We start from the raw sequence: 22,758 nt of genomic DNA on the forward strand, positions 1-22,758 counted from the left end.
GTGGATTCCGCCCGTTTATACTCTCTCCTCACTGAGGTGTCTACACCCAAGTACATCTGTCCTCTGTGCTGTTCCTGTAAGTTCGCCATGCAAATACGTTAAACTCTAAAAAGATTTTTTTTTTCTGGGAATAATCTCAGTGTTCCTTATGCATCCACGTTTGCTGTGTTAGCTTTGTGGGATATATCTCAAGTCATGCCGGTTGTTTGAAGGACTTGGGGTCCAACACACATGCACACACACACACACACACACACACACACACACACACACAGTGCTTCCTGGCCAAAAGAAATGAAAAGTTTCAGGAAAGCAACACTTTTTTTTTCCTTCCGTTTGCATGATAAAAGTACAGGGATATTGTCATATTCATTAAACCGGCTTGTTTTGTAATTCCTAACACCTGCTGGCAAAGTGTGGATGAGACTAGAAATTGAATCTGCCCTCGCTGCTAGCTCACGGGGAGTAACGGGCCAAGCCAGCAGGCACCATATCAGTAAAATGTGTTTATGCCCTCATCTGTCTGTATCTTTGGTGATGTGCTCAGAATTTCATGTCACGCTGGCAGAAACTTAATATTTGTTATTTTTCATGTTTGTTTATTTTTTGAGCGGTGGGGAGGGACAGAGAGAGAGGGAGACTGGAGCCTGAAGCAGGCTCCAGGCTCCGAGCTGTCAGCACAGAGCCCGACGCGGGGCTCGAACCCACCGAACTGTGAGATCATGACCTGAGCCGAAGTCGGACGTTTAACCGACTGAGCCATCCAGGCTCCCCAAACTATTTTAAAAGTGTATTCGTTGTTCATGACACCAGGGGAGGAAGGGCCAAGGGCAAACAGTGGTCTGCTGGTTGTGTCTGCACTTGGGTGAACACACGCTGTGCCCCCCGCCCGGGGGGTCCCCTCATGTTCTCCTGGTCCCTCAGAGAGTAAGCTCGACGGGTAAGAGGTCACGTGCGCCCGCGGTGTCACGGCCTGGGCTCCGAGGGCTGGGCAGGGTGCCAACCTGTGGGCACCGGGCACCTGGCACCTGGCTCTGCACCTGTCAGTCCTGCGCGTTGAGAAGTGAGACAGCGTCGCGGGCACCGTGCGTGTGAGGCGATGTTTACAGGCCTTGCCAGTGCCGTGGTGCCGTCCGCAGCTCTTTCTAGGACATTCAGCCCTTTCTTCTGCTGTTCCTAACGGTCATGGCCCCGCACTGACGCCTTTGGTCCTCCCTGCAACCCTGAGGCTCTGCTCCGACGCTCACTCGACGGCCGAGGAAACTGAGGCCGGGAGAGGCGCACGAACGCAGGCGCGGCCGGGGGCTCTGAGGGGCCTGGGGGGATCTGAGCCCCGCTGGCCTGCACCCCCTCTCTTCCTGTCCCTTCCCCGTCTGGGAATGCGTTTGCTGAAAACCACGCGGCCTCTCTTCCGGGACGACACAGTACGGGTACGTCAGTTCAGCATGTCCCGCAGCAGGACTACAACAGACAAAGTGCGGGCCCTTCCCCTGGGGACAGAACGCCTCCAGACGTGGAGTGGGAGCAAACTCCAGGCTCGAGGACATGAGGGTGTGACTAATTAAGGTTTCACTTGCCGCCCCACCTTTTCTTGAGATGTAATTCATAGGCCATCAAAATCACCATCTTAAAGTATGTGATGCAGTGGTTTTTAGTATCTTCACATAGTTATGCAACCATCACCCTTACCTAATTCTGGAACATTTTCCTCACCGCACTAGAAACCCCATGCTTATTAGCGGCCACTCCCCGTTGTCTGCACCCATCCCCCCATTGTCTCCACCCCCCACCACCAGTCCCTGGCAGCTGCTTACCTGGTTTCTCTCCCTTTGGATTCGCCGCATTCTGGACATTCCATGTAAATGGGATCACATGGTATGAGGCCCTTTGTGACCACTGATTTCACCGAATGTCTTGTTTTAAGGGTCACGCATGTTGTGACAGGCGTCCGTGATTCTCCCCTTCGTGTGACTGAGTTATATTCCACTGTGGGGGTGGACCTATTTGTGTATGAACACATCCGCCAATGGACATGCCCTTGGCTTTAAACCTGCGTTTCCACGAAGATGCCGTGTCAAAAATAAAACTTTGGGGCGTCTGGGTGGCTCAGTCTGTTAAGCGTCTGACTCTTGATTTCAGCTCAGGTCGTGATCTCCCGGCATGAGATTGAGCCCCACATCCAGCTCTGTGCTGACAGTGTGGGGCCTGCTTGGGATCCTCTCTCTCCCTCTCTCGCTCTCTCAAATAAGTAAATAAAATTAAAAACTATTTTTTAGAAATAAAATACAATGTTAATTCTGTTGGATCCTTTGTCTTAGTTCTGCCAAGGATTCCGACTCATTCTGCCCGAAAGGTTTAGGACAAGAGCCACCACTCAGTGACTCTACCAGGCCTTCACGGGACAGCTGTGTGGCCGGCAGACCACACTGGCTGTGGATGACTTCTGCTCGACACCTTCGGTGGCTGTCCCTGGGACTCCCCCAGGCTTTGTGTGACAGGCTGAACAGCAGACACGAGGTCATGTGTGTTTCTCTGAACTTCGTCTCCAGTGCGACTCTGTCCCTCGTCGCTATTACCTAGGAGCGGAACCCGTTTGACTTGGTTTTCTCCTTCCTGAGTTGTTGAGTCTGACTCTGTTGCCGTGACATGAAATTCTCTTGAGACCGAGGCTCTTCCTAAAATGTATCCTGGTGTCTTTTCAGGTGGACCCGGTGTTTACAAGGGAAGTGGGAGCCAGAGTAAAGAGGTAAGTGTGGGACGTGAACAAGCATTTCGCAGGACAGGAAACCCGGAGGCTGGTACATCCCCTGCCCCCGACTCTCGGTGCCCAGGTTCTGTTCCCGGCCCTTCCGAACATCACCCCCTGTAATGTCCCGATGATCCTGGGAGGTCCGAGCTGCTCTCCCTCCCCCCACTCGACAGGAAGGACACCGTGCAGGTAGCGTAATAAATCCCCGCAGTAGTGGCGATGCCCAGCCTCGCTCGCTCAGGGAGACGCGGATGAAGAACACTTAGAATCGTCACTGGTCACACTGGCCAGAGCTGAAAAGACCTGAACTGTCCAGAGCGTGGCTTACCTGGGGGAAACAGAAACACAGGCTTCAACAATTGCTCACATAAGAAACAACCCGGACCAAGTATGAGTCCAATGACTTGGGTCCTGTCTCTCTGTCCCACTGTCCTTGGCCTGAGGGTGGCAGGTGGAAACTGTCGCCTTCCCCCTTCCTGCCCCCTCCCCACACGATTCGCAGGGACAGAAGCACGTCCCCACTCCTGTTTCAGGGCTGCGGGCGTGCGGCTGATCCGAGAGATGCCCCAGGGAGACCTACACGCAGCGCTCAAGAACTGCTTCGCGGTGGTGAACAGCTCAGTCTCTGAGGGCATGTCTGCGGCCATCCTGGAGGTAAGCACGAGCCCCAGTCCCGGCAGAGGAGCCGGCAGAGGGCCCCTCCTTCCTGCTCTCCTGGGCGGAGGGGGCGTCCTGGTCAGTCGAGGTCCGCACTTCTCACAGCTGCAGGGAGCAAAAATTCCCTGGGATTTTCGGAAGCCGGTTTTAAGTTCTACACGGGACTTAACACCATTTCCTGTCTCTTGGCCGTTTGTGGTTGCCAGCTACAAAACAAGACAAAACTCGGTGGCCTCTCTGAGCCGCTAAATCTCTGTGATGGGAAGGCGCTGACTTGTAGGAGGCTGGGCCGGGAACTGGGATGGGGGGGGCGGTTATTCTGGCACGAAGCCTTCTGTTTCTTGGTTTCTTCTCCCCCTTTTCAGTAGCTCTCTAATCCCAGAATTCCCGGGATGAGGACAGGTCGGACTTTGGCCTGTGGCAGGGTGGGGGCGGGGACATGGAGGGGGGGTTACAGGTGCAGGGGGAGGGGCCGGGCCGAGCGGGTCCCCTCACCCAGCATCCGGCTTCCTAGGTACAGAGACTCACCTGTTCTGCAGGGGTGGGGGAGTCGGTGGGGGGGGTGTGGGAATGGAGCCTGTCTACTTGGGGGTCCTGAAACAGGAGTGGGCACATGCTGTGTCCCCCCGCCCCAACATGTTGTGGGGGGTGGGCGGCAGGCTGTGGCTTCTGACAACGGGCTCCATCCAAGCCCTTGAACCTTCCGGCTTGAGCCTCTGCAGTGGCCGGCTGGCTCACCAGGGTATCTCGGCTGCTTCCCGCGGTTTCTTGGGCGGCCAGCATGTGTCCAGCCCAGAGGCCCTCCCTTCCCCTTGCTGTCACTTCATCTCACTCTGGAGCCCTTTTCCAGAGGGGGCTGAGCGGGGGGCGGCCTGCGTTGGCCTGTGGCCCTGACAGCACGTCACGAGTTGCAGCACATACCTGGCTCTCACGGCCCCGAGCACGCGCCTTGCACGCTGTAGGCACGCCCAGGGTCTAGGGCAGGATAAGCCCTGCTTGGAGAAGGAAACGGTGGCCATCGGGCCTCCAGGACCGTGGACCGGGTTTCTCGTTTTCTTTCTCGCTACGTGGCTTTCTCCTTCCGACGGCTACCTGGAGCGATGCCATCGTTTGTGGTCCGTAAGGTCCATTTCTTCCCTCGGACACCAGTCGAATTTACCGAACAGATACCATTCGGTGTCTCACAGAACACGGTTCGTGACTAAAGCAGGAAAAGGAATAATCCTCCCTAAACTAAGGAACGACTGATGTGGGTGCCTAATATTTTCTCGTGGGATCGTTTAAAGAAGCTAAACCCAAACAGCATCAGGAACAGGGGTAGAAGCTGAACACGGGTGCCTGGATGCCAGCCCCAGGCGCCCCCAGAGCTCACAGCACGGACCGAAACCTGCTTGTCGTCAGGCACAGCCGGGACCTCCATCCGAGCTGGATGATGAGCGTCTGTCTCCACGAGGCTTGTGCCCGGGGTCAGCGCAGGCCTTGGGGAGACGCCTTCCACTCCTGTCCCAGCTTCAGAAGCGCACCTCTCACAGCCCCAGTCCTTGAGCTGGTGCTGATCGGCTCCTTTGTATGTAAATACACATTTTCTTGTTCAAGTTCCCTAAGATTCAGTGCAGTCAAATCCAGGAATGATTTCATAACCAGCACACGCAGCGTCTGACAAGGCAGCTGGGAGCGGATCCGACCGCCCCCTGTGTAGCTGTTGTGCGCCTCCTGAAAACCCCAAGTGACCGTTGGGCTGAGGGTTTTGAATGAAACTGATTTTGGGGGAGTGGTCTGGGTCCTCGTCATTAGTGGCCATTCAGAGAAGCAAAGTGGTGAATCACAGAATGAATGCCTATCACTTTTGAAGGAAGCGATCTTCCGACCTCTCAGAATTAGCTTTGTTCTGTTTTGTTTTGTTTTTCATGGAAGCAAATAAAAATCTCATTTGCTAAAACACATCTCTTACCAAGAAACTCCAAAAATCAAGCCCTAGCTGGGTGTGTGGGCGGTAGGGTGAATATTCCTACGGCAAATTTGTGGTTTCAAGTTTGGACTCATTATGGAGTTGAAGTCCCCTGGAATCAAACTGAAGTAATATAAAAAAGTATGCTCTTACTTCAGTCTTCCTACTTAGGGCCTCCTCCCCAACCCAGAACACACACACACACACACACACACACACACACCACTCTGTGGGTCAAAGTTTCTGATGCCCGGGGGGAAGGAAGGCTGTATTCTAATGTTTGTTTTTTGTTTTTTTTTTTTAAGAGAGAGATAGAGTACGAGGGGGGAGAGGGGCAGAGAGAGAGAGAGAGAGAGAGAGAGAGAGAGAGAATATCAAGCAAGCTCCATGCTTGGCACAGAGAATTTATGTCCTTGTTTGGGGCAGAAAGAAGGAGCTGGAAATAGGAAGGAGGAAATCCATAAATGAAGGTAGGGTTTTTGGAAAGTAATCACTGCTTGGCAAGAAAGGCAGCTGCATGATTGGGACAGGGTGGGAGGTGAGGCAGTGGTCAGTGGTCGGGGAGGGAGTGGTGGTCAGTGGTGAGGGTTAGTGGCTGAGCTGTGTCCCTGCAGGAGCTCGGGTGTCGGAGTCCTAGCCCCCAGAATGCAGTCTCTTCTGGAGATGGGGCCTCTACAGAGGTGGTCACGCTAAGATGAGTGGTTAGGGTGGAGCCCAAGCCACCACGCCGGGAGTCCTCGTGAGAAGAGACCATCTGGACAGACAGGTGCACACGGAGACAGGGAGAAGATGGCATCTCAGAGCCAAGGAGGGAGGCCTGGACCAGATAGATCCTTCCCACGCCCTCGGAAGGAACCGACCCTGAACCTTGATCTCAGACTCCCTGCCTCCGGAATTGCGACCGCACATCCCGCATGGCTTAAGCCGCCCTGCTGCCGTGCTGTGTTAGCCCTCGCACACCACTGCGGTGGGAGGGGTGCCCGACCTCGACGCTAGGCACTGTGGGGAGCTGCTCCCATCGGGATCCAGGGGAAGAGAGACACAGCAGGACGACTAGCGGGGCACCGAGAACCAAACGCATGCCTGCTTCCTGCCTGATTCTAAGCTGCTTTCCTTCCGGGAGGGATGGTGGGGCTTCTACAGAAAGCAAGTGTCCCCACCAGGCCGTGTAGCTGCCACCCTACCTAGATCCCGTGTGCTGCTCGACACCGGGGAACACGCCTGTCCTGTGACCTCACCGATTCCCGGCCAAGGCAATCTCCAGTAAGCGCTGTTTTTGTACGGCCAGGACAAGGCATTAAAGAAAGATAAAGCCACAACATTTATCACCGGACTGAAAACGAAGAAGTTTCCGAGATAAAGAGAAACTCATTGATTTGTGTTCAGTGACATCACCAGCCGTACACACAGCATTTCATCGGATTTAGTACGGTAACAGTAAAAAGTTAGCAACAAAGTAGTCGCTTACTGTGCAAATAAATTTATTGACAAACATGCGTTTTACAGATTGTTATCCTGGGCTTTTGTTCTGGACTGTGGGGCCCACTCTGAATATAGTGAGAGGTATTTCGCACTGTGTCTTTTTTAAATGCTTCTTTAATACAACAATTTTATTGAGCTATAAGCCACATAATGAGCGTGTACATTAGTTCACTCATTTAAAGCATCAGTTCATTCCAAGTGTGCAAATTCGGTAGCTCTTAGTCTATTCGCAAGTTGTGAGCCATTAGCAGCTTTAGAAAATTTTCATCGCCTCCCCCCCACCCAAATATTGCACACATCATCAGTCACTCGCCGTTTCCCCAGCATCCCCTGCCCCCACACCAAGCCCAGCCTGAGACAACCACTGGTCTGCTCTCTGGTGTCACAGATTTGCCTCTTCCGGACATTTCTTATAAAGGGATCCGACAACATGTGGGCTTTTGAGACCTGCTTCCATCACCGACATGATGTCATGTTCTAGGGTGTGCGGGTACCTCCTTCCTTTTCACTGCTAAACGCACCATGGTAGGAACACACCGCGTGTACAGATCCACGCACCGGCTGATGGACGTTTGGGTGGTTTGCACTTTTTGGCCGTTATGAATGCTGCTGCTGTGGACACCTGTGTACAGAAGTATCTGCTTGACCACGTGGTTCCACTTCTCTTGGGTTTACATCCAGGAGTGGAGCTGCTGGCCCTTCGAGGAGGAGCCAGTCTGTCTTCCAAAGTGGCTGCGTCATCTCATATCCCACCATCAGGCCACCCTCGTCAACGTGTTACTGTGTCCTATGCTGTGTGGCGTGGTCGCACGTTGTGCACTTGGCCCGTGATTCTCTATAGATGAGTGACATTGAGCATCTTTTCAGGCGTTTGTTGTCCTATTTATATCTTCTTTGAAGAAATCCCTTCTCAAATCTCTTGCCCATGTTTTAAAACAATTTTTTTCAACATTTGTTCATTTTTGAGAGAGAGAGACAGAGAGACAGAGCATGAGTGGGGGAGGGGCACAGGGAGAGAGGGAGGCACAGAATCTGAAGCAGGCTCCAGGCTCTGAACTGTCAGCACAGAGCCTGATGTGGGGCTTGAACTCACGAACCTCGAGATCATGACCTGAACCTAAACTGGACACTTAACCAACTGAGCCACTCAGGCGCCCCTCTCTTGCCCATTTTTAAATTGGGTTGTTTCGCTCATTATTGAGTTGTAAGAGTTCTTTATATATTATAGATACGAGTCCCTTACCAGATACATGCTTTACAAATGTTTTCTCCCATTCTATGGGTTGTCTTTTCATTTTCTTAATGGTTTCCTTTGAAGTTCAAAAACTTAAAATTTTTATCAAGTCCAATGTATCTATGTTTGTTGTTATTACTGTTGCTTGCGTTTTTGGTGTCATATCTAAGATTGCTTGCCTAATCCAAGGTCTCAAAGATTTACTCTTGTATTTTCTCCTAGGAGTTTTATGAGTTTAGCTCTTCCATCGGGTTGATGATTCATTTTGAGTTAATTTTCATGTATGGTCTAAGAAAAGGGTCCAAGTTTATTCTTTTGCTTGTGTATACTATAATTTTTATTCCAAACTTTAATATAATTTAATTTACTTTCTTTCCAGCTCCCTAGTTCCTAAGGGCACCTGTTATTTATTTGGGATTTGGGGGTCTGGAATGCAGTCTTGAGCTCTGGGACATGTAGTTTTGCTGTGTGAATCTTACTGATGAGGGTAGAGAAACGATCAGCAACCTTAATCTTACTTGTAATGATAACTATGCCCAGAAATGAGTCTAAGCTCTTCAGTACCATCACTGAAACCTCCCATCACCCTTAACGAAGGAGATTTTATTATCATCCCGATTTTACATCAGAGGAAATAGGCGAACAGGTGAGAGAGCGTGACATTGGCTCAAGATCAGACAATTAGTACAGTTGACCCTTGAGCAACATGTTGGGGGGCGGCGCTGACCCCCACACATCACAAATCCACGTATACCTATTGACTGCCCCTGAACATAACTACTGACAGCCTACTGTTGACCGGAAGCCTTACCAATAACATAAACAGCCAATGAACACACATTTCGTATGCTGTATTCTTACCATAAAGTTAGCTAGAGGAAAGAAAATGTAATTAAGAATCATAAGGAAGAGAAAATATGTTTACAGTCCTGTAGCATATTTATTAAAAAAAAATCCACACGTAAGTGGGCTCTCATGGTTCAAACCCCTGTTGTTGAAGGGTCAGCTATACGTAAAAGAACCAGGATTCAGACCCGGTCAGAATCGCTTCAGAGCTTTTACTTTAAGAAAATTATTATTATTATTTTTTTATCTTTAAAAGTTTAAGCCTCAAATTTAAATCCTGTTATGCAGGGTCTTTCTTACCCCCCCTCCACTCCATATTTACATTCCCTTCTCCCACAGCCACACTCTGGTTCCCAAAAAATGTGATCAGAGAACATACTTTTTATGATTTCAGTCATTTTGAATGTATGGAGTCTTACTCATTTTGACTTAACATATGGTATGTTCCGGGGGAAAAAAACCATGTGTGCTTGGGAAGAATGTGTCTTCCGTAGTCATTGGAGGCTTGTGCTGAGAATGTCAGGTTAATTTGGTTAGTCCTGTTCAGGTCGTCTGTCTCCTTGATGGTTGTCTGTCTGTTTACTCTATCGGTTATTGAGAGTGGGGTATTGAGATGTCCCATTATTATTATTAAATTGCCATTTCTCCTTTCAATTCTGTCAGTTTTTGCTTCACATGTTGTGGGGCCTTGTCTTTAGGTGTGTGCACATGTATAATTTTTATGTTGTCCTGATGTATTGATCCTTTTATCATTATGAAATGTCCCTCTTTGTCTCCAGTAACAGGTCTTGCCCTAAAGTCCATTTCATCTGGTGTTAACACAGCCAGGGCAGTTCTTATGGTTACTGTTTGCGTGGTATATTTTCTCATCCTTTTACTTTCAAACTTTTGCGTCTTTGAATCCAAAGCGTATCTCTTGTAGGCAGTGAATATAGTTGCGTCTTGCTGTCTTTAACTGAGCCTCACAATTTCTTTCTTTTTAGTTCAGTGTTTAGTCCATTCACATTTAATGTAGTGACTGAAATGGTTGGTTTCCATCATTTTTTTATGTGCTTCTGGATTCTGTTTGCTACTCTTTTCTTTAGGAATTTTATGGAGAGATTTATATGTGAGATTGGCCTGTGGCTTTCTTTCCTGTGCCATCTGTCTCATGCTTCGGTATTATTGTTGAGCTTGTTTCATAACAACTATTTGGAACGTTTCTTTCCTCTCTGTGATCTGGAACAGTTCCTGGAGCCCTAGGATTATGCAGCTTGATGAGTTTGTCGAATTCCCTTGTGACACCGTCTGAGATGATCCCTTTGTTGTAGACGGTTTCCTTGATGACTTCTCTGTGTCTTTTATAGAAATTGATCTGTTTTAGCTTTTCTACTTCTACCACGTTTAATTCAGTAAGATGCATTTTTCTTGGAAACTACCCATTTCAGTTAGATTTTCAAACTTATTTGCAAAGATTTCTATAGATATCCTCCTATAACTTTAAACTTCTTTGTTTCAGTGGTTACTTCCCCCCTCGGTCTGTCTTATTTTGCTTTCTCCTTTCTTCTGGTGATCAGGGTGCTGGTGACTTCCTTGTTTCATTGGCTTTTTCCCCCCAATGAATCTCCACATCAGTTCCTTTGTTTTTGTTTTCTACTTCATTAATTACACTTCTGTTATTGCCTTTCTCCTACTTCTTTTGTTGTTGTTGTTGTTGTCGTCTTTTCAGGCCTTTTGAGTCCAGCAAGTCTCCTCTACTGTGTAATACCACCTCGTTACCTCCCCTCAATCAGCTGGTCCCGTCACCTAAGCCTCCTGCATCCTGCCATTTGCAGGTCGATAACAAATGTTTATCAAATGAGTGGACAACTCTCAGCGGTGTGCAGCCTTACGTGTAGGGTGGGTGCTCGATGAGCGCTGGCTGGGTTGATATGCGAATGAGTCTGCACAACAGGAGGGGTGATAATAAGCTCATTTTTGCGTGAAACAGGGATATGAACTCTGTCATCCCTCAGGATCGGCGGGTCCTGTGACTCTCTGATCACCGGTTTTACAAATCTACCCTTGTCTCTTTAGCGCTACATCTACCTCTGTAGATATCGCCTCTCAATCTCTGTATCTGCCACAGATTCCTCACAAATACTCCGGTGCTCAACCCAAGTCGGGGGATGAATGTACCGCTCGAGTCTGCAAATGCTGTGGGGGCTGCCTGGGACAGAGGAACACGCTACGGGGCTCGCCATGCACCCTGACGTGTGGCTCACCTTCTTTCTGAACTCTGCCCTGACACGAGGCAGTGGGTGAAACAGGACAATCTCAAAGGTCTCATCCGTGCGGAGGATTCGGCAGTTAGTTGACAAATGTCTAGAAACGAAATCACAGTGTGTTGCGTGAGTTTAACGAGCTAGCGACCTGCACTGTGTGACAAGCAGAGAGACAAGCCATATGACTCATAGCTTCAGTCACCATAATTATGTTACGACCTCGTAACTGATGTGGTTGATGTGCCAGTCAGCTTATGCCACAAACCACATAATGGTGTTTGCGCAAAACGACATCTGAATTTTTCATGCACCGTGGAGAGGAGAGTTTAGTCCCTTCTTCCCAAATGATGCAGCCAAGACCCAGGGAGACGTCCAGGACCTCGACAGTATACTTGCTCTGTTGGTGGTTCTTGGATTGAACAATAGGAACTTTCACAAACGCCTCATTGTGGGGTGGGTGGTATGGGGCAGGAGCCTGGTCGGTTTTCCTCCAGCTCTCCAGGCAACTGGGCTGTACTCCAATGGGGACACCCACTGTGTTCACCTGGAACAAAGATAATAAGACCGGGATCTTAATTCAAGACCAAGGCCTCTTGATCCCCAGCCCGTGCCGTCATCCAGGATGCCAGACCATGCCTGCAATGTGTCAGAACCCAAGGGGCCCAACCAGGAATCCATAAGCACTTGCGACCTAGTGTTGGGACGTGACCATTTCAGGTTACTTTTCCCTGGTGCCATGGAGGTGCCTCGTTCCCGAGTGTGATGAGCATTGAAGATCCTGGTCTTGGCCCTACAAAAGGAAAATGGAAAATCTGACTCGGAGACCTTCTGTGTGCTTGAAACGCCAACAAGAGAGACTGACAAAGACGGACCCATCACTGTGTTGGGGACGCAGCCGGGCGGCTGGGGAGGAGCACTTCAGCAGGGGCTCTCGTCCACAAGTCAACCTCTACCGCTTTCCCCGATGGTGGAAGCAAAGTAGCCCCAGAGGAGTGCCGACAGGAAGGGTGTCTCCAGCTCCTGCATTCTCTAGGGCCTGGATCCTGAGCTCAAAGTAGACCTGGAAGGGGTAGGTGATGAAGAGCCAGAAAACAAGGCACGCCCACAGAGACAACAGCGGGTGGTCAAGATGGCCACGGTGAACAACGCAACTGAGAATTCACTCTGCGGATGCTCCTGGGGCATTGGCCCCACAATATTTATTGAGCGTTTACTATGTGTGACGCCGGGCTCTGGTGTTCTGTGGGTGTTGCTGGCGTCCCTGCCTTACGAAGGCTCTGGTGTCACAGACCTTCCCACCGCGGGGCACGAAGCGGCTGTGGTTGGGTAGACTTACGTTTCTGAGAATGGAGTATCACCCCTTCGTGAGCAAACTTTGATTCCACAGAAGTAGACGCCGCAGGCAGAGGCAGCGTGCCCACGACGTGCTTTTGTGGAATGAGAGCCAGATTATCGGTCTGCTGTTGGCGCAAGCCAGTCCTGCCTGTGGGCACCAGGCTGCAAAGGGTGTCCCTCTTACCCGCCGGACGGCACCCCCCCGCACTAAAGTCCCAGGTGATAGTAGCCACCGGATACTCACTGTCGGAGGCCGGAATGGACCCGGAAGAACTGGCCTCTCCCGATACCCTTGCAGGTCAAGCTCCCCAAAACTGCAGGAAGAGAACCAGAGAAGTGCTTCCTTGCCGGGTGGGCGAGGCCAAGTCTTCCCGCTGTGCTCGCGGGCACCGCCCGAGGTCTCGATGCCAGCTCCTGCTGGGCTGCAGACGCCATGTGCGGGCCCCATTCCCTGGGGGGTGGAGAAGCTGCTTGGTGAATAATCAGGATGATGAGTCACGCCCCTTCTTTCTCTTGTGTGCGTGCCGAGGAGACGTGCTCAGTCCTCCCGTTCTCACTGCTTGTGCTGCGGGCAGATTACCCGCCGGGGGAGTGATGAGGGTAATTAAAGATGTGTACCGCAGGCTGGCACTGCCCAGGTGTCCAGGGAGCATTTGGAGAGAGCGCGTTTCTCTGTGACACTGTGGCAACCGTGTCAGACAGAGCCTCACGGTACATAGCTTTCCAGAACTAAAATTCAGCACGTACTTTGACAATGGCGTGCTTCGATTGGCTCATTGCTCTGGCAAGCGGCGTTTCTATGAGCTGCCAGAGGTCCGGTTGCCATAGAAGTTATTCCCCCCACAAACTGGCTCAGGCGGCCGGAGAAGCTCCCGATCTCGACTGCCCACCTGTCTCCTCTCTCTCTTACGTCCTCAGGCGATGGATCTGGAAGTTCCCGTGCTGGCCAGGAACATCCCCGGGAACGCGGCAGTGGTGAAGCATGAAGTCACAGGGCTGTTGTTCTCAGACCCTCAGGTAAGGGAGGTGGGGTCCCCGGGATCGGCTCATCAGAATGATTTTCGTTCTGCGGTTCCCATCTTTTCTCCAGCGCCCAGCGCCCCCCTCCCGCCTGCTCCCCCTCGAGGGAGCCCTGTGTGCAGCGCGTGTCCCCGCCCAGAACAGTCTGATTCTGCCTCCAACAGGTGGCGTGGCCTTGAGCAAGTCAGGTCACCTGTGAGACGCTTGGCTGTCTCGCTTCCAAAGCGGGCATGGCCTTCTATTTCTAGAATACCTGCTGGTTTCCAGAAGGTCGCCATATATCCGATCACCTGTAATGCCTCACAACAATGTACAGGATAAGCCGGGGACTTGCGTCTATGCACGCGCACACACGTGTATTTTGGAAGTAAGACAGGACGGTGCCTCTGAGAGCGGGCACGGCTGGGACACGCGTATGTGTGTGCCTGGACGTCCGGGAAGCGTGTGAAGGGGTTTCCCGTTTGCAAGCTGCTGAGGTTTCCAGGGTACTCGTGTCTGCCTGCACCTGAACCCCCAGGGACCGCGTGCGAGGCGTGTGGCCGGGTCTCCAAGCCCTGTTTTGTCCTCTGGACACGTGCAGCTCATTGCACCTCCTGCCGCCTGGAGGTGTGAGGGGGGACACGCAGGGTGAGCGTGTTCACGCCCACGGGAGAGCCCTGGACCTGTCACCACGGAAGGAGAGGCACTATCGCTGACAGCGCCTTGTGTCAGGCGGTCGTAAAGGAAGAGTCTCAGGCCCGAGTTCTGTTCTTCAAGTCTTTAAAAATCAGGTTCTACTTCCCCGCGTCTTTATTAAAGCACATGTTCTATTCAGAAATGTACGGATTTGTGCTTAAAAATTGCAGTCGATTCACCTGTTTGAGAATGCGGTTCTTCAGACTTCCCTGCGGCAGGTGTTTAATCCGAGGCGGCCCTCCCTTTCCCTGGCTATGACGATGGGTCACCTCTCGTCACGGCTGACTGGCGCGTTGGCTCGCCCGGAGGGCAGGTGCACCAGCCAAGGGGGCGGGGGGCTTACCCTCGGCACCAGGGCCTTCCCTTTCGGCAGCAACACAAGCCACAGCCGTACGAGCCTGTGAAGCCTTTGGAGTGGGCACGTGCTGGTTCTCCAAGCAACGGTTTCTGGGTCTGTCAAAATCAGCAGCAGCCGAGCTTTTCGGCCCGACGGCATCGTCTGCACCCTGGCAACTGCTTTCACTTCCATCTCCCCAAAGGCCACGTCTACTTATCTTATAGCTCAATTTCAGAGCGCTGTAACTTTGCCAGCGAGAGTCCCTCCGGTGGGGGATGCCTTCTAACATCAGCAAGTAACCGCCCCCCCCCCCCCCCCGCCATAGGTCAGGTCACTTCTGCTGGTGACTGGCGTTCCGACTCTCAGACACGGAGCCGCGGCAACTCACAGAGTTAAGTCAAGGACTTCCTTTGATTCCAACACCTCTACGTTGGTTTTTACAAAGGATGTTTTTAAAAAATGATTTGGATTGCCCATGGTGTGGGGGGGTGGCGGCTGTGTTTTTTAACAGACTTGAAAAAGCGCGCTAGACGCGGCTGTCACGCACGGCGTTGTTTGTCTTCTTTGCGGTTGGGACCAGACTTGCCCAAGCCCAGAGTGGGAGCTTCCTTCCAAAGCAACATGCGTTTTAAATAAACCAGCACCTCTGGTTATAGTCACGTCAACCGAGGGGCTCCAGTGGGACCGGCCGCTGCCTGGCTAGTTCAGCGCTAGCCCTCGGTCCCCGGGGACGGGACGCAGAAACGTGACGAGGCCCCTGGCTCATGGGCTCCATACCCCGCTGGCCCGCCCTTCCACCCTTCGAAGCAGAAGACACGCTTCGCATAGGTTTTGTCTGAAGGGCATCAGTGGTTCTCGGGGGGCATCTGTATCCTCTGGCTCATTTTGTGAACCTTTTATTAAAACTAACACAACAGCAGGGGCAGAGACGTGACCTTTCCCCCGAGAGCGTAGCCCATACTCGGCGACGGTCCCCATCAGGGCCCTCACTCCCTGACCCCTTCCCTGTGCACCCGTCGCCCCGTCTTCACGCTCCGTGACAGCCAGCCTGCCCGTGGCCGGGGGGGGCCAACCGCGTGCTGAGTCCTGAGGGCTCACGTCTTCCCGGCATCGGGTTCGGAGCCAAGCCAGCTCTGTGTGCAGGCCTTCTCCCGGAGCCCCTGGTGGTGCCCATGTCTGGCCCCAGAAGGTAAACGATCAGGGCGGTGGCGGGAGCCACGGTCATACCTGGTCAGCCCGGACAGCAGAAGTGAGGTCGGGGGAGGAGGTGCGTGACATATGCGCGTGGCCGGGAGCAGGGAGAGGGAAGAGAAAAGAAGCGGGTGTGAATGGGGCTCTCTCGGGGCCAGGTGGCTGGTGCCCTCATGTGTGGGGCACACGGTGGAGACCACACCCCCCTGGGGGGAGTGAGGGCCAGCCACCCCGGGCCCTCGGCTGGACTCACTGTCGTTGTCGTGTTTGAAGACAGGCTGGAAATCCCACATTGTACTTGGCTTTTACCAATTTGTAAATCTCGATATTTCGGTTTTTAAAGTCATTAAACACAGCACGGGCCTGTCCCAGCATGCAGGGGAAGACTGGCCGTGCAGGCCGCCGGCTTGATGTCTGCTCCGGACGAGGGCGGACCCGTCTCTGCAGGAAGGAGAGATGGACATTCCCAGCGAGGTCGTGTCCCAGGTGGCGCATTCCTAGGCCCGAGGCTGCGTCTTGCCCTCCGGGCCGCAGGGTCTCATGAGCCAGAAAGAGGAGTTTGGGCGGGAAGGACAAGAGTGGCGGGTTCTCCCGAGTCTGTGCGACAAGGTACGTGAATCGGTTCACGCACCAGCTGTGTAAGGCAGAGGACTTTTACTGAGCCTCCTGTGTGGCAGGCGCTGAGCTCAGTCCTGGGGACAAATGCTGGGAGAGAAAGGGTCCAGGCCCCCTGGGGCTCACGGTCTAGGCAGGTGGTGGCAGGATAGGGCAGTGTGTCCCTTTCATGGCCCTCAGCACGAGGGGCACCACCCCTGATGGGAGGCTGGCCCCGTGCTTCACAGGGATGGACTCCTGTCACGCTCACAGGTCCTGCCTGCGGTGGACAAGGCCGGTGTGGAAAGAGGGAGGTTCCCTGCAGGGAAGGGCACTGGGGGTCGGCAGGGCCCCGCGCGCGGAAGCTGGGGTGCGTGAGGGCGTGCGCCGCGGGAGAGCTGGAGGCAGTGCAGTGCGCCGCAGGGAACAGCATGAACGAACGAGAACTCACGAGTAGGGTGCCTGGGACTCAGGAACGTGGAGGGCAGAGATCTGGCGGGGTCCCCGCGGTCTCCGTGTCCTGGTGTTAGGCTGTGATTGTTTACATGGTACATTTTTTATAGGAAAGTTGACAGCATAAAAATTAAGAAGTGGCCACAATTGGCCATTTGGAGACAGCCTCCTCTTTCTCCAGGACACGTGCGCACATGGCCCACCCCTTCCCGCGTGGACGGGCCATTCTGTCGCATCTTGGTTTGGTGACACGTCGTGAGCTGCTGTTGTGTCCACAGCCACGGGACGGAGTCTCGCTCCCGTGGATGTAGAGACAGGGCGCCTTTTCTCCCCGGGGTGCCGCACAGCAGGGGTCGCGCGTGAGTCCAGCACAGCAGGTGGGGGGCGGGGCATGCTGACCCGATGCCTGGGTTCCTTGCCAAGTACTTCCTCCTGCTTTGTTGGGGCCGTTCCCGGAGCTGGTGGTCCCGGAAAGCGTGGCCTTCAGCTACCGCCCCCCGGGGAGGCACGGCTGGTGGCTGAGGTTCGAGGGAAGGAGAGCGTGACCGCCCCGAATGAGGCTGTGTGCGGACATCAGTGTGCACGAGGGCAGTGGCTGTCACCCTCCCCTATGGGTTTGTGGGCCGAGGCGGCCACGCCCGGGCTCAGCAGGACAGCGCTGATCAGGAGGCTTTGTGGGGGCCGGAGGCGGCCTTGGCCGGGCTCTGCCCTGACCCCCGGGCCTGCCTCCCACAGCCCGCCACGGCCAGCCTCGTATCTCGTGTCCCCGAAGTGCGGCCGGGCTACCTTCATGGCCGCTTTCCTTACGCATTTCTTGAGGGCTTTGCTCTTTCTGGCTCACTCTGTGAGGCTCCTGACCCTGCTGTGGTCACCGTGCATCCCCCAGAACCGTCCCCCGGCCACCTCTCCTCCCAACGCCTTCTCTCCCGTTCTGGTCTTTGCTTCCCGAGACCGGAGGCTGAACGGTCTGAGTGTAATTCCCGCTTCGGCCACTTTGCCTCTTACTGTGTGACCCTGGGCACAGTTCCTGGACCTCTCTGTGCTCCTGCCTCCCTGTCTGTGCGAGGAGCCGTGAGAACAGCGCAGAGTCCCCGTCCCTTTCTGCAATTCCGGAATCCAGAAAAGCGCTTGGAAAACAATCTAATTTTCCGTGAGCTTCGTGCCAAAACCGACTTGGCAGCGAAGTCGTATCTGAGCCAACGCGAAGTTATTTGTGGCTTTGTTTATCCTGCTTAGGGTGACCGTTTGGACGTTCTGATTCGGAAATTGTGGTTTGTCGCGTACGGGGCGCCGTCTGAAGCCACCGCAGGGCGCGCGGAAATGGAAAAGGGCACAAACGCCATCGTTAAATCCCCCAAATCCCGGATTCTGATCATGAGCCGCTGCCCGGCAGAGAGCACGTGACAGATGCCGGCTGCCGTTTGCTGCTGATCTGCGGCTGGTCCCAGCCCCGCTGGAGGCTCTGGGCCGGACTCCAGCCGTCCTCGCGGAGACGAGAGCGGGAGCAGGCTTGCACCTCCCCGAGGCTCTCTCCTTGACTTGCTCGGGAGCCGGAGAGAAGGAGGAGGGGATTAGCTTTCCCACCACGTGGATCACATGCGCTGCCCTTTCCCCGCCTGTCCCACACAGCCCAGGGGGTCAGAACACGCGCCCAGGCCTCCGGCACGCTGTCCCTCGTCCCGGGGCATGGCTGGCTTCGGGGGCCTCGTCTGTGGGGTGAGGGGTTGGGCACGAGCCAGGTGCCGTCCTACAAAATGGCCTGAGCGAGGGGGTTGTTTAATAGCCCGAAGCTCGGCTTTTATATGGTCGGGTCTAGCTTCTCTTGGAGGAATAAGGATACATGGCTCAGAGAAGGTGGTGGGAGGGTAGAACTCTTGAGAACCATCTAGTTAAGAAGCTGCTGCAAGGGCGTTGCTTTCCAGGGAGGCTTCCCCCCTGCCCTGTGGCGTTAGGGGGACGTTGTTGTGACAAGGGTCCCAACAGGGCTTTAAATGTGAGTTCTGTAAAACTGCCCCCGCTCGCCATGCCCTGGACCTTCCCGGGTGCCACCGGGAGAGAAGGCGGGTCAGACGGACTCAGTGGCGAGTTTCCCACCAGCCACGGAAGACTCCTCGGGGAGGAAGGGGACTCAGAAAATGGCAAACTGCTCGCTGAATCGTTGGGAAAACAAAACCACGCTCTTTCGCGTTGAGTTTTGTTTTTAACTTAAAAACGTGTGACCTGAGCCCTGGTTTGCACACCTGTGGCCCTGGGGTGGCTCGGGTCCACACCTGCGTCTCATTTACTTTGCCATGTCCTCCACGTTTTGCATTGCTTGTCGGTATTTATCGCGAAGAGCTTTTATGTAAACATCCGGAATCTAGGCCTCTCTTGAGGAGCATGGAGAATGTGACCTCCAGTCCAGGCCTGTATTTTCTGTGGCTCGGGTGGGCGCTCGGGTTTCCAACGCTGGCCTAGAACCCTGTCTGGATCTGGATCTGTCTTTGAGCTCTCTACGGTGGGATGTGGGATGTGGGATGCCCATACCTGGCTTCTGTTTTTTTCTTTTCTCTTTTCTTTTCTTTTCTTTTCTTTTCTTTTCTTTTCTTTTCTTTTTTTTCCTTTCCTTTTCTTTTCTTTTTTTTCTCTTCTCTTCTCTTCTCTTCTCTTGTCTTCTCTTCTCTTCTCCTTTCTTTTCTTTCTTAAAGCTCATTTATTTTTGAGAGAGAGAGTGGGGAGAGGGGTAGTGCAGAGAGAGAGGGAGAGAGAAAATCCCAATCAGCAAAGAGAGAATCCGCTGACAATGCAGAGCCCGATGCGGGGCTTGACCTCACGAGCCGCGAGATCATGACCTAAGCTGAAACCAAGAGCCGGGCGCTTAACCGACTGAGCCCCCCAGGCCCCCACATTTCTGTTTCCTCTTAACTGTCTCAGCGTATGTCCCCTTCACACCTTTTAACTTATTCTGAACGACTGTCAAGAGGAGACCGTTACTCTGCATGAAGCCCCTGATGAACGTCCCTGCCCCCAGTATTTGCCCCATGGGGTGAGAGTCAGCTAGCTGATCAGTTTTCTGGCAAGTTCTATGGCCAACAGCTCTGCAGAATCCAGGGCGCTCTGGCTGGCCCGCTGATGCCTTGGGACCTGTGCTGGTTTCCGAGGAGCTCTGCTGAAACTCTCACCGCCTCGCTGCCCGGCGTGTTTGGTGAGGCACGCCTCCGCCCCGGTCCTGGCGGGCATCTCTGTCCACGTGCTGTCGTCCTCAGGCAAGCCAGCTCGGGTTTCTCCAAGCGGTGACCTCAGGGCCCGAATGCGAGCAGGAGATGCCCGGGGGCTTTGCGTGGAGGTCAGACGCGTCACCCGTGACACATCCCCGCCGGTCAAGCAGGGATTCAAGAGCTGGGGACCCACCCCCACCTCGTATGCGGGAGGAGTGGCTGAGTCGTACTACAGAGCAGTGTGTATGTGGGGACGGGGGTTGTGGCCACGCCCTCGTGTGCAGTCGGCCCCGGCAGGTGCCCTGCCATCTGTCCACCGGCGTTCTTCAGGGTCCATGGGTGTGCCCTCCTCGTGTGGCCTTGGCGGTCATGCAGAAGCTGGTTTAGTCCAGAGGAAAATAGTCCCAGAGCCCCTGGGAGGGAGTCTGACCACCCACCAGTCAGGTTCCCCTTTTCTCTTCCCTGATACTTCTCTCCCTTTACCTCCGCCACTCACCCAGGGTTTTGTTATGTGATGGCCACGGTATTTCTGATTCCCCACCTGAGCCTCTCGTGCTAATTTATTTAAGTCTGCGTTCTGTTTGGTCTTCTGTGCTGAGAGGAGACAGTGCACTTTGTCACATTCCATCCGTACAAGCTCCATCATTCAGGATTTTGCTGTCAAACGGTCACACATTCTGTAGAAATCATAAAGTCCGTGCGTTAGATAAATCCAAGATATGACCAGAGTCGTAAAATAATATGCCAAAGCCATAAGCCTCTCGAATAATTTTTATAAGAATGTTGTTCTACTATAAGGTGAGAATAAATATGTTACATTTTTATTATAAAAGAAGACCCATTTACTAAAAACTATATACATAACACATAAAAATATAATTCCACTCTATCGTAAATATCGCTGTTTATATTGCTAGCTATAAAGGGCATTCAACGTTTAATTAACAATAATTTTGAGAGTATGTGGACATTCCTTTTAAACAGCAAAGCATCGTATGTTAATCCAAGTCCTGGCTGTCTTCTTGGCGTTTGCACAGGCTTCCTGGAGTCCTGGAGACAGTGATGGCCAAGCGTGTGCCGGGCTGTGCCCGGGGCCCTCTGTACTGACTCGTTCAATCCCATAAGCATGTCACGAAGCAGATGCTGTCATTGTCCCTCAGTTACAGATGAGGAAACACAGGCACAGAGAGGTTAGGAAGCGTCCCCATCTGGAGGTGGGGTGTGAGGGTAAACGCAGCCCTCCTGGCTCACGGACTTGGCTCTTGGCTGAAACGCAGTATTAACACGTATGCGTGTGACCCTCCTCTCTCTGAATACTGTTGAACAACCGAACAGTAATCATTCTGATTCTTTCCAGTTTTGAAGGGCTCTGATATTCGAAACCCATCAGCAGGACCGCACTTGCGTTAGTGACGACTGTCTGAGGCTGTCAATAGATAACGTCAATAGATAGTGCAGTTAGTTAACGGAGGAAAAGCCCAGAAAACCGAGGACATTCGGTCTCCTCTCCCTCCTTCGCCCGGGGAGTCTGGGGCAGGGTTGGGCTGACCCATCTGGTGCCACTGACCCTGAAGAGAGGGTAAGTGTGAGACTCAGAGAGTTAACTGGCTTGGCCAAAGGCACACAGCTCACTTAGGTCCTGCAGAAGCATTTGAGCCCAGCTCTGACTCTGCAGCCTGGCACTCTCCCCCCACGGCAGAGCATCTGAAGACAGGCTCTGTGCCCGGGAGAGAGAAAGGAAGGCCCAGCACAGTGGGAAACCGATGGGGCAGGGGTAGCATCGGACAGCGTGTGGGGCTCAGATCCTGGAGCAGGACCCAGGTCACCTCTCAGCCGACACTCATGAGCGAGGGACCAGAGAGCGGACCTAAGAGTCGTTGCAGAGGAAGGAAACAGCAGCTGTCGGCAATCCAGGGAAGAGAGGGGGGAGGCATGGTTGGTGGCTCCGCGAGCTTTCCCCGGATGGTCACCCAGCACGTGTGTGTGTTTGCTTACGCCTGTCTCTCTCCCACCCGTCCCTCGGCAGGAGTTTGTGCAGCTGGCCAAGAGACTGGTCAGCGACCCTGCACTAGAGAGAGAGATCGTGGCCAACGGAAGGGAGTACGTGAGAGCGTGTCACTCGTGGCAGGCGGAGAGATGCACCTATCAGAACCTCATCAGGACCCTCGAGGGAAGCATCCAGGACTAGGGGCGCTCGCCTGGTGCCCTCACGCGCCCGCCTGTGGCCGCCGCCAGACGCGCAGCCCCGGGCAGACGCCCAGAGACAGAGCTCTGGGCCACCGGGTCCATCCCAGGACAAGTCACACCGGTTTTATCGGAATCCTAGATAAACAACATCAGTTATAAGGCAGAACCGCATCCGGACGTCTGTGCTTCCAGATAACATCCCGGATGTGTTTACAGATCGGTCCTGATGGAGACGCGGCAGGTCCTGGGCTCATGGGGGTGGGGGGGGGGATGGGGGAGACCACGCTAGCTGCCGTGGGACCCCAGGTACCACAGGGCCTCATTTGCAAACCACCCAGTGCAGACGCTTCCCTGTGGGTCTTCTGATGACTTAGGACCCATCGTTGTTCAAAAAGCAAAAGCAAAATCGCACATCCGCACAGAGGGGTCCTGGCAGGTACGTGCACGGGGCCCCCAGCTCGGGGAGGTTTGCTCCTTGGGACACCAGACACAGGGCTGTGGGTGAGTCTCCCGGCAGCATGGCTCGCTCAGCAGTACCATAGCTGAGAGGCAGGGCATGCGCCCTGGGAAAGCGGGCAGTCCACACTGCAGGCTCCTCCTGGGAAAGCGG

General features: G+C 53.6%; 1 protein-coding gene across 6 annotated transcripts in view; it reads left to right on the plus strand.

The window, feature by feature from the left end:
- The window catches only part of GLT1D1 (glycosyltransferase 1 domain containing 1), a 91,700-nt gene extending 69,386 nt beyond the window's left edge, over positions 1-22,314 (plus strand). For 4 of the 6 annotated variants that reach the window (XM_049620689.1, XM_049620688.1, XM_049620685.1 and 1 more), the window contains 4 exons: positions 2,703-2,746; positions 3,283-3,403; positions 13,413-13,511; positions 21,988-22,314. In XM_049620689.1, the coding sequence (XP_049476646.1) occupies positions 2,703-2,746; positions 3,283-3,403; positions 13,413-13,511; positions 21,988-22,149 (426 nt within the window). In that variant the 3' untranslated portion in view covers positions 22,150-22,314. The other 2 variants (XM_049620687.1, XM_049620690.1) reach the window with 2 other exon arrangements.
- The last annotated feature ends 444 nt before the right edge of the window (positions 22,315-22,758 follow it).

The sequence above is a fragment of the Panthera uncia genome (genome assembly GCF_023721935.1).
Source record: "Panthera uncia isolate 11264 chromosome D3 unlocalized genomic scaffold, Puncia_PCG_1.0 HiC_scaffold_9, whole genome shotgun sequence".
Lineage (NCBI taxonomy): Eukaryota > Metazoa > Chordata > Mammalia > Carnivora > Felidae > Panthera > Panthera uncia.